Source organism: Saccopteryx bilineata, chromosome 1, assembly GCF_036850765.1.
Source record: "Saccopteryx bilineata isolate mSacBil1 chromosome 1, mSacBil1_pri_phased_curated, whole genome shotgun sequence".
NCBI lineage: Eukaryota > Metazoa > Chordata > Mammalia > Chiroptera > Emballonuridae > Saccopteryx > Saccopteryx bilineata.
In genome coordinates, this window is record NC_089490.1 from 345,568,627 (window position 1) to 345,580,425 (window position 11,799).

At 49.1% G+C, this 11,799-nt stretch overlaps 1 protein-coding gene across 1 annotated transcript in view; it reads left to right on the forward strand.

Annotated features, from left to right (window-relative positions):
• The window catches only part of MAP6 (microtubule associated protein 6), an 85,064-nt gene extending 73,677 nt beyond the window's left edge, over positions 1–11,387 (forward strand). Inside the window, exon 4 of the mRNA XM_066249924.1 lies at positions 9,889–11,387. Coding sequence (XP_066106021.1) covers positions 9,889–11,245 — 1,357 coding nt within the window. The 3' untranslated portion in view covers positions 11,246–11,387. The remainder of the gene's footprint in view (positions 1–9,888) is intronic.
• Positions 11,388–11,799: the final 412 nt, after the last annotated feature.

The window sequence follows — 11,799 nt, forward strand, 5'->3', positions numbered from 1 at the left end:
GCTGCTCTGAGAATGCAGTGTGCACATTGCACGTAACGTCCTCTTAGAGACACATAAAGACATTACAGTTCGGGAGGACACAAAGGTGCTTAGGCAGTTAAAAATGGGAAATCTTTTGTGTGTTGTGTAAATGTGATTGTTAGAATTTGTCTTGTGAAAGTTTTTTCTTCCATTTCTCACTTAGGACGGAAGTCTCAGTGTGAGCCAGCCCCATGCCAGAGCGCTCTGTTTCTCCACTCAGTGGCCTGGCACGTACAGGCAATTATTAAATATTTGTGGAAGGGAGGACAGAAGAAAGAGGAGGAGGAGGGAGAGAAAGGGGAGAGACGTGAGGGAAGGTGGGAAAGACAGTGAGGGACGATAGAGCAGACATGCTCTCTGCCCTCAAAGAGCCCCATCTGGGGAGGCAGTGACTGAACAGCTGGCCACTCATCTGCTGGGGCTGCTGTGAGCGGTGAGAGGATGGGGGACCCGACCCCTGGAGGTGGAGGCGAGGGTGATTTCACTGAGGAAGTGACCCTAGAACCAAAGCTTCAGTCACCAAGGTGGGGGTCACTGGAAAGCTGGGGAGGGGTGGCTGACAGTGGCACCGGCGTGCCTGAGAGAGCGAAAGCGGCGGACGCCAGGCAGACAGGCCCTCCTCAGCGGCCACGCCTGCACTGTCACTGTGAGTTCTAGGGTCACGCTTTCCAAGGGATGAGGAGCCAACTGAGACATGTGAGGACAGCGGTCAAGACAATGAGGGCTCTAGAACAGTGGTCCCCAACCTCCAGGCCGTGGACCGGTACCGGTCCGCAGAGAAAGAATAAATAACTTACATTATTTCCGTTTTATCTATATTTAAGTACGAACGATGTTTTATTTTTTTAAAAAATGACCAGATTCCCTCTGTTACATCTGTCTAAGACTCACTCTTGACGCTTGTCTCGGTCACGTGATACATTTATCCATTCCGCTCTAAAGGCCGGTTCGTGAAAATATTTTCTGACATTAAACCGGTCCATGGCCCAAAAAAGGTTGAGACCACTGCTCTAGAAGACAGATGTCTGAGTGTTGTGGGGCCAGAGAAGCCAGGAATAAGAACACAACTGCTGCCCCCTTCAAACATCTTCCAGTACCTGAAAGGCTGTCCTGTGGCAGGCAGCATGGCATTCTCTGGAAAGGGGGCTCCAGAGCACAAACCCCGATCAGGGCAGGTAGCAGGTATGGGGTGGCATTGAGCTGACAGAAAGACAGGTTTCTGTGCAGGGTCTAACCACCAGGAAATCAAGAGGTGGTCTGCCTCACCAGGTGTGTGCTCCACCCTGCGGCAGTGTGGGTAGTGCCTGGGGTCAGCTGGCAGGGAGACGGCAGCAGGAGTTCAGGAGACCCAATGACCCTCAGGTCTGTCCTTCCAGCCCCAGACGCCTTTGACTTGGCTCTGTGAAGTGTGCTTTTTTTCATAGGACAGAGAGAGGACTTCTCTAGCAGAGTGATGTCTTTGGCCCTGAAGGGACCATGGGGCCTTAGAGAGACACAGGCTGATGAAGGCTTAGGGCCAGGGCTGGTGGGGGTGCTGGCGCTCCGGTGGCTTTATAGTGTCCATGGTGTGTACTTACAGCTTCGTCTCCCTGCACTACACGGGACGCCTATCAGGTTGGGGCCCCAGTCTCTTTCCCTCTGGGCCTAACCCAGACTTTGTCCAGTAAATGAATAAAAGAGAGAAAAAAAATAAGATAGAATACAGAGAAAAAACTACACACCAGCCTTCTGGTACTCCCACAGATGTCTGCCAGGTCCTGCTCTGAGGCAGACATACATACAGGTAATACAAAGATGAACAAAACCTGGCCCACAGCTAATGGGGGAAGGCAGATAATTAGCCAACACCATGATAATTGCTAAAATAGAGGCTCCCATGGAGGCCTGTGAGGGAGGGAGGGAGGCAGGAGTGGGAGCTCTTGTTTTGAGAACACCTTGTCTCTTGCAAATTCTTTATAAGAATAATGAGCCTTTCAAAGGTGGTTTCCTTGACACTGCCCCTTGGGCAGCCGTATTTCCCGTAACTGCGTCGGGAGCCTCAGCTGTGTCTGGGAAATGTGGGTGCCTGTACAGGGCCCGCAGAGGCAGACAGGAGAACAAACCATGAAATTACTCTGTCCACCGCCCTCCCCCACCCCTGCCTCCTGCCAGAGCCCCTAGGGTGCAGTCAGCCTGGGCCCTGGTTCAGCTCCTCGGGAGAGTCTTTTGCCCTCTGGGCCTAGTTCCCCACCTGTAGAGTAATAACATTGGACCAGATTCACTAAGTCCCTCTCAGGAACTAGCATTTGCTAAACATCATCGCACTCTAGGGGTCATGCCATGAGTACATAAACGACTCCTCCCTGAAAGGTGGTCCAGTTTATAGATTAAGGAGACTGAGGCCTGGAGCCTGGGATGCCCGAGATGAAACTCGATGGCTATAAAGGAGTTGGGTCAGAATTCAAACCCAGCTCTCTGGCCTGGAGTCCAGCCAGTGCACTCTCTCCTCCAGCAGGCTGCCCTTTATAGTGTAAGAAATTATCTATGTTACACACCTAGCAGTGAGCTAACAATAACGTAGTTATTGTTCAGGAAATATGAGTTCCTTTCTTCCTCAGGGTTTTTCCAAGCTGTGGAGACAGGGATTCAAGGACAGGGCCCACAGGTCACCAACTTCTGAACATGGCACTATTGCCCCAGCTCCGGGCTGCTTTGATGGTCCATCAGAAGACAGTCTGGGGAGAAAAAAACACATGGTAGATTATACAATTAAAATTGTATGCAAGGGAAGAAAGGAAGGCCTTTCTACAGATAGTCTGGGGTAGAGCTTGATAATCCTGCTTCCAGACTCTGATAAAGCAAGAATCCAAGGTCAGTGTGTGTGTACCCAGGAGGCATTGCCTGTCTCCATGGAAGCAGGAAGAAGGGCAGAAAATCAAGTTTCTAAGACTCAGAGTGTCTCATGTAACCTTGAAACATTGCATTTTACAAATAGGACAGCCTGGCACAGAAAAAGCTCTCATTTATTCACTCATTCAACAAGTATTTACTTAGGGCCTTTCCTGGGCTAGGTACTGTTTTAGGTACAGAGACTACAATGGCATGCAAATGTGACATGGTCCTGCCCTCTGGATGCTTCAGTCTAGTAGGGAAACATTAATCCAAAGGAATGTAGTAAATCGCTGTTATAAGGGGAATGAAAGAAAGGGCCAGGGACTCGGAGAGCCTGCAGCAGGGCACCTGGCCGCATCTGCGGGTCAGGGAAGGCTTCCCTGGGAAAGTGCTCCAGCGAGCTGAGGGTGGAGAATGAGTAGGCATTAACCAGTGGAAGAGCAAGCGAGAGAATGTTCCAGAAGGAGAAAATAGTATGTGCTAACCCATAGATGGAAAGGAGCAGGGCAGAGTGAGCCACAGAACAAAGCCCCGGGAGCGGGGGGCCCAGGAGCTGGAGGAGACGGGAGCCGCTAGGCAGCCAGGTGGGGCTATGGAACAGGTTTTACTCTTGAGTCTGAGTGCAAGGAGAAGCCCCTGGAGAGCTGCAAGAAGGAAAGGGATATACTTTTTTGAAAGATCATTCTGATTTCTGTATAAAAATGAATTGGATGAGGATACCAGTTAGGAGGCCATGACAGCTGTCCACAGAGATGATGGCACAGCTCGTGAGCAGAAGGGAGGAAGGGAAGGAAATGAGAACATTCAAGAGATACATGTTCAGAGCTGGAATAAATGGTTCTTGATGGGTTAGGTGAAGGTTCTGAGGGAGAGGCGTCTCCAGAATGACTCTGCATTTCTGGCTGGGGCCATGGGATAGCTGAGGAACCAGGTTTCAGCAACAGTAATTTGTGAGTCTTTTCACTTGACCTCCTTTGCTCTAGTTACTGTGCTGAGCACTGGGGCAGTGGGCCAGGGGGATGGCTCCTGCCTTCGGGGAGCCCATGGTCTAATGGGGGAGACCTGACATGTAATGGGGAACCCTATGAATGTGGGGAGAGACTGTAAAATGGTGCTGCTGCAAGGGAGATATTGACAAAACTAACGTGAGAGATGCATTCAGGAGGGCCTGGTAAGGAGGTGGGATCCTAGACGAGCCATCGGCAGACAGGGAAAAGTGGGTGAAAGAGGGCAATCCAGGTAGCAGGCACAAAGAAATAAAAACACTGGGAATGTATAAAATAGCCTGGGCTGGCCAGAGAACAATGCAAGGAAGGTGAGGCTACAGAGCTGGCCACCATCTGCTTGGCCTTCCTCCAGGGCTGCCATGAGGGTCCAGTGTGCATGCATTTAGTAAACTGTTACCAGTTATTACAGTGCTGGACTTATTCATGTGATGCAGCAAAGCACTCTACAAATATCAAGAATTATGATTTCAGATCCCTGCCTAAAAGGATCATCTGCTCCTCATGTCTTTATAGTCCCTGACATTTGTATTGTTATCCCTGTTATGTTGGTGAGGAAACTGAGATCTATCGTGGCTGAGTAATTGCCAAAGACCTTGCAGGCAATAAGCAGCGCAGAAGCTGAGACAAACCTAGCAGGTCATTTTATTACCACAGGCTGGGTGGAGAAGGGGTCTGTGTCATATGCTGCCTTGTGAAGATTTGCATGCGGTTTAGTGCACCAGATTTGGTTGTGCAGGTTGAGCTATGCCCAAGGACAACTGACCTGTGGGCTGCATGGGACTGAATCCAGCCCATCTCTACTTACCAACCACATGCCCAGCTTCCCCCTGGGGCATGGCTTTGTCTCCTCCACACAGAGGGCTCTGTGAGTGCTGCTTCTGCTGGCCTTACTGGGAGTGGTGGGCATAACAGCTGGGAGACGGACAGGACACTGTGGATCCAAGTGATGAGCAGTCAGCATCAATTTGAGTTTTATGTGCTATTGAGGGTGGTTTTGTTCATAGGAAAATCAAGGCTGCTGTGATTTTAAAAATGAATGCTTAGCCCTGGCTGGTTGGCTCAGTGGTAGAATGTCAGCCCGGTGTGTAGATATCCTGGGCTCGATTCCTAGTCAGATCACACAGGAGAAGCACCCATCTGCTTTTCCACCCCCTCCCCCTCTCGCTTCTCTCTCCTCTCTCTTCTCTCTCTCTCTCTCTCTCTCTCTCTCTTCTCCTCCCGCAGTCATGGCTCAATTAGAGCAAATTGGCCCTGCGCACTGAGGATGGCTCTATAGCCTCTGCCTCAGGTGCTAAAAATGGCTCTGGTTGCAACAGAGTAAGGGCTTCAGATGGGTAGAGCATGCCCCTTAGGTGCTAACCAGGTGGATCCTAGTCAGGGTACATGTGGGAGTCTGTCTCTGCCTCCCCTTCTTTCACTAAATTTAAAAAAAAGAAAAAAAAGAATGCTTGCCCTGGCTGGGTAGCTCAGTTGGTTAGAGTGTTGTCCCAATATGCCAAGGTTGCAAGTTCAGTCCTCAGGGCACATACAAGAATCAATCAACGAGCCTGACCAGGCGGTGGCTCAGTGAGCTTCGGACTGGGATGCGGAGGACCCAGGTTCGAGACCCCGAGGTCGCCAGCTTGAGCGCGGACTCATCTGGTTTGAGCAAAAAGCTCACCAGCTTGGACCCAAGGTCACTGTCACGAGCAAGGGGTTACTCGGTCTGCTGAAGGCCCGCGGTCAAGGCACATATGAGAAAGCAATCAATGAACAACTAGGGTGTTGCAACGAAAAACTGATGATTGACGCTTCTCATCTCTCTTCGTTCCTGTCTGTCTGTCCCTATCTGTCCCTCTCTCTGACTCTCTATCTCTGTAAAAAAAAAAAAAAATCAATCAGTCAATGCATAAATAAATGGAACAAATGCTTAATTACTAAAAAGTAACATTTAAAAATATAGTAATTTTTTTTTTACAGGGACAGAGAGAGAGTCAGAGAGAGGGACAGATAGGGACAGACAGACAAGGAACGAAGAGAGATGAGAAGCGCCAATCATCAGTTTTTCGTTGCGACACCCTAGTTGTTCATTGATTGCTTTCTCATATGTGCCTTGACCGCGGGCCTTCAGCAGACCGAGTAAACCCTTGTTTGTGACAGTGACCTTGGGTCCAAGCTGGTGAGCTTTTTGCTCAAACCAGATGAGCCTGCGCTCAAGCTGGCAACCTCGGGGTCTCGAACCTGGGTCCTCCGCATCCCAGTTCGATGCTCTATCCACTGTGCCACCGCCTGGTCAGGCAAAAATATCTAGTAAATTTTAACAATCTCTTTTAAAGGGTGATTTTTTAACTTAATTCCCCTGAATAATTTAAGTTAAATTATAAATAACTTAAAATAAACTAAGCTTAAGCCCTGGCCGGTTGGTTCAGTGGTAGAGCGTCGGCCTGGCGTGCAGAAGTCCCAGGTTCAATTCCCGGCCAGGGCACACAGGAGAGGCGCCCATCTACTTCTCCACTCCTCCCCCTCTCCTTCCTCTCTCTCTCTTCCCCTCTTACAGTGAGGCTCCATTGGAGCAAAGATGGCCCGGGCGCTGGGGATGGCTCCTTGGCCTCTGTCCCAGGTGCTAGAGTGGCTCTGGTCGCAACAGAGCGACGCTCCGGAGGGGCAGAGCATCGCCCCCTGGTGGGCAGAGCATCCCGCCCCTGGTAGGCGTGCCAGGTGGATCCCGGTCGGGCGTATGCGGGAGTCTGTCTGACTGTCTCTCCCTGTTTCCAGCTTCAGAAAAATACAAAATAAATAAATAAATAAGTGAAAATAATAATAAAATAAACTAAGCTTAAAAATATGAAAACTATTGGATTGTCATAAAATTTCCATCATTGTTTTCAAAATTTATAAAATTATCTTATATATTTTAATTCTTTTATTTAGAAAATTAAATTTAATGGGGTAACATTGATCAATAAGTGTACATAGATTTCGGGTAAACATTTCTATAGCATTTGAACTGTTATGTTGTGTGCCCATCACCCAAAATCAAATAATTTTCCATCACCATATTTTTGTCCCTCTTTACTTCCCTCCCCCTAACCTTTCTCCCCCTGGTAACACTTCCCTTTTATCTATGTCCATGAGTCTCATTTTTTATCTTTCAATTTAAAATCACAAGTCTAAATTAATTATTCCATTGCACATTTTATATTAGAATCACAAAGCTAATCTGTTATATATTCTAATATGCCAAATTATTTTAAATATTACAAATACTTTCAAACTAAATCTACACTGGTTTTCCCTAAACATAATACCGAAGAAAGGTAATATAGTAGATTTGAATTAATTTATCATTTCTAGTATTAATTCTAAATCTTCCCATGACTAAAGACACTTACTAAAGAAACAAGTTTACTAACTCAAGCAATATAAGGTTATATGTCCAAGCAAATTTGGGGGTAGTTCACAACTGGATTAGAGTACTCATCAAACACAACTCCCTGGGATGTCAGGAGAGCCAGGGCTGCCTTCAGGGAAATGTATTTGGTAACTCACACTGTGGGGCTGGCCCTCTTTTAGTCTTCTTGGCAGCAGGGGACGCTAAGTCCATGTCCTGCCAAGGAAATAGGTTTTGCAACCCAAGCCCCTGGGATCAAATTAAGCTCTGGTCACCTTTTTTTGTCTCCTGTCTCAGCTTCATCACCCCTTTAAGATGACCCCACCCAGGCCATTCATTACCTGATAGGATTCATCTAATCCATGTCCTGCTCAATTCTCTTCTGAAGTAGGTTTTTACTTTTTCTCTCTGACCAGCCACCAAGCATTAGAAGCATTTTATACATTTTTTAAAATTTATTTTATTTTATTTATTCATTTTTAGAAAGGAGAGAGAGAGACAGAGAGGGAGAGAGAGGAGAGAGAGACAGAGAGAGAAGGGGGGAGGAGCTGGAAGCATCAACTCCCATATGTGCCTTGACCAGGTAAGCCCAGGGTTTCGAACCGGCGACCTCAGCATTTCCAGGTCGACGCTTTTATCCACTGCGCCACCACAGGTCAGATTAGAAGCATTTTAATGCCATCCTCGGGTTCTGTAAGCGTCTGTTGCCCTTGCCTTGCTCTCTTTACAAACATGGAGGTCTTACTAAGGTCAGCCAGCTGTGTCCATATGGCCAGCGCCAGCTGTGCTCTGTGTCATGCTGAGCCAGGGAGCCAGCCTGGCTTCTCTGTGTCCACTGTGATGCTTAGAGACATCAAGAAGGACTAGACGGATAGGCTGTCTGTGCTTCTATGTACCCTCTGAGAGATGTGAGTCCCTGGCAGCTCAAAGTGCTAAATGCAAGTAAAGTTTCTGAATCAGGATAGGATGTTAGAATTTAAAAAGTCCAAATATAATAATCTTATAAAAGTAATAGAATAATTTTATTTCTAAGTAAATAGAAAAATAATTATAATATTATATAGTAATATCATGGTACAGGTGCTCTATGTACATAATTGCTAATCATCATAAATGTCTAAATGTTATTATATCCAATGAAATAGATGACAAACTTGAGGACCAGGGAGATGAAACCACATTGAGCTAAGAAAGTGTTGCCAAGCAGAGGTCTTATTTGACCAGCTTTAATAAGCAGTTAAGACATAGTCTTAAAAGCCAATAGGAACTGTTAAAATACTGAAGTGGCTTTAGCTTAAAGGCTTGAGTGGCCACAGAGGGTACAGAGTAATAATAGCGACCCTGTACTAAGCACCACCTAAGTGCCAGGTGTTACGGGGGAAGGAGACCAGGCTCCGAGGGGGAAGGGACCCAGACTTGGGCTCATGCAGCCCCTCTCACTTTCCATCCTCATTGCTCGCCCTCTTGGTACCTCAGTTTCTTCCTCTGATAAGTAAAGGTGATAAAACCCTCCCTGCGTGCTTCACAGGGTTGCTGGCTTGCTGGAATGAGCTATAGAAAGTGATTTGGGAAGTGGAACGTGCTGTAGGTGTACGAGGGCTTGTGACACTGGCTGAGTGGCCACTCCTGAGTGGTGACTTTCGGCTGGGCCTGCAGGAAGGAGTGTGCATTCTAAACCAGGCTGTGTGGTCTGAGTGTGGCCAGGTTTGGCCTCGGTGTCAGTGATGTTACCTGCCCTCCGCCATGTGGGTGGCCAAGGGATGGGGCCGTTCTCTGCAGTGAGGCAGATAAGGCAGCCTGTGAGGATTCCTGCCCACAGAGAAACCAGCCCTAGCCTTGGGGTAAGTGCGGACAAGGGCCCAGGCAGGTGAGAGGAAGCCAGAAGTGGGGATGCAGCAAAGGGAACATGTCCCTTTCACTGCCTGACTGGGGAGTCCCAGCCCAGTATCTAGCAGAGGTGGGGCAATGGTAGTGGCACAGGCAACGGTGGGGTGCATTGTCTATAGATCATTTAAACACTATAATAAAACAAATTAAAAGCTGATCTGCTTACTACATATTATCACCATATGCTGGCTGTTCTAAACAGTGTCAGTGATAAAAATACTTTTCTGATTACAAGGGATGGGAGATAGAGGGACATTCCCACTGCCCTCTTTCTTGGCATGCCATGGAGCCCTTGCTCCTCCTCACAGTCAGCCCTTACCGAGGGGGCCGTGAGGCAAGGAGGGAGCACTCTGGCCTACAGGGTCGTCTGAGTAGCCAGCTAAGAGGGGTTCCCAGCTATACTGGAGGAAGGAAGAGCAGCCTGGGTGAAGTGTGGGGTAGACGGGTTGCTGGGTGCCCACTGGAGGACTCTGAGTCCTGTTACAGCACGACTGTTTTCACGGGCACCACCCTCTGTGCCACGCGCAGGTTATAATCAATTGGCAACCACATTGAATGACTGATTCCCAAGTCTGCCCCTCACCCCACCCCACATTCTGTGCTAAGAACATGAAAATCAGATTCTCCTCCCGGCTCTCCAGCAAGAGCTGCCCTGCCCAGGCAATCTGTGCTCTGCCCTATCCCTGGCCTGATTTCTGGCCCTCTCAGTGACCACTTCTCTCTCCTCTGCAGGAGCCAGCTCCATCCCACCAGTGATTCACGTAAGAATCGAGGTCCTGTAGCCACAGAGCAAGACAAGGATCAAGGTCCCGTGGGCCTGGGGCCTCCAAAAGATCAAGGTCCTGTGGTCCCAGAGCCTCCGAAGGATCAAGGGCCTACTGTTCCAGAGCCCCTGAAGGGTCAAGCTCCGGTGGTCCCAGGGCCCCTGAAGGGTCAAGCTCCGGTGGTCCCAGGGCCCCTGAAGGATCAAGCTCCGGTGGTCCCAGGGCCCCTGAAGGATCAAGCTCCGGTGGTCCCAGGGCCCCTGATGGCTCAAGCTCCGGTGGTCCCAGAGCCTCTGATGGCTCAAGCTCCGGTGGTCCCAGGGCCTCTGAAGGGTCAAGCTCCGGTGGTCCCAGGGCCCCTGAAGGGTCAGGCTCCTGTGGTCCCAGGGCCCCTGAAGGGTCAGGCTCCTGTGGTCCCGGGGACCCTGAAGGGTCAAGCTCCTGCGGTCCCAGAGACTCTGAAGGGTCAGGCTCCTGTGGTCCCAGAGCCCCTGAAGGGTCAGGCTCCTGTGGTCCCAGGGCCCCTGAAGGGTCAGGCTCCTGTGATCCCAGAGCCTCTGAAGGGTCAGGCTCCTTTGTTCCCAGGGCCGCTGAAGGATCTAGATACCATAGTCTCCACACCAGTTAAGGATCAAGATCACATGGTCCCTGCGGCTTTAAAGAATGAAGGTTCTGTGATCTCAGCACCAGTCAAGGACCAAGGTTCCTTGTTCCCGGTGCCTCTAAAGAATCAAAGTCCTACGGTTCCAGCAGGAGTTAAGGAACAAGGTTCTATGGTGCCAGAAACTTCAAAGGATCAAGGTCCCACCGTTCCAGCACCTGTCAAGGATCAAGGTCCTATGGACCCAGAGCATCTGAAGGATCAAAGCGCCACAGTCATAGCACCTGTAAAGAATAAAGGTCCTATGTTCTCTGGACCTATAAAGAACCAAGGTTTAGTGGTCTCAGAGCCAGTCAAGGATCAAGTAGGAGTGGTCCCAGAGCTTCTGAAAGATCACGATTCTGTGGTTGCAACACCTGTAAAGAATCAAGGTCCTATGTTCCCAGAACGAGTCACGGATCAAGGCCCTGTGGTCCCTGAGCCTCCAAAGAATCAAGGTCCTGCTGTCCCTGAGCCTGTGAAGAATCCAGTTCCTATAATCTCGGTGCCTCTGAAAGATCAAGATCCTCTAGTGCCACCACCAGCCAAGGACCAAGGTCCTGTGGTCACTGAACCTCTAAAGACTCAAGGTCCCAGGGGCCCACAGCTGCCTACTGTCTCACCTCCACCCCCAGTCATGATTCCAACTGTCCCCCATGCAGAATATATTGAAAGTTCCCCTTGACACTTACCCCTTGACACCAAGGAAGGAGCTGGCAGTGAAAGTGCTCCCTCCCCAGGGCAGCGAGGAGTCACATTTAATCTGCATGAAATGCTATTGTATAGTCTTGCTGGACTCTAATAAAACTGGTCCCTCTGGCTCAGTAGGTCTCTGTCTGGCTGCATTTGAGTGTATGTGAGTGTGTGTGTGCGGGGGGTCCCTGACATATCAAGCAGTTATCTGACATGAGCTGGCTGTCTCACAATTTAACTCAATTCTGATACTAACTGGAGATAGCATCACTTCCCACAGGGTAAGGGAGTCCCATAAGACTGTCCCTCCACTTCAGATGCAAACGTCAAGTCCCCAGTTGTATGTCACTTATATTTCTGACTGGCTATAAACTGGTGTTCCCACACCCCTTTCTTGGGCTCAATAATTTGCTAGAGTAGCTCACAGAAGTTAAACACATTTACTGGTTTATCATAAAAGGATAAAGGATACAGGTGAATATCCAGATGGAAGAGATGGGTAGGGTAAGATATGGGGGAAGGGCCACAGAGGTCCCCTGCCCTCTT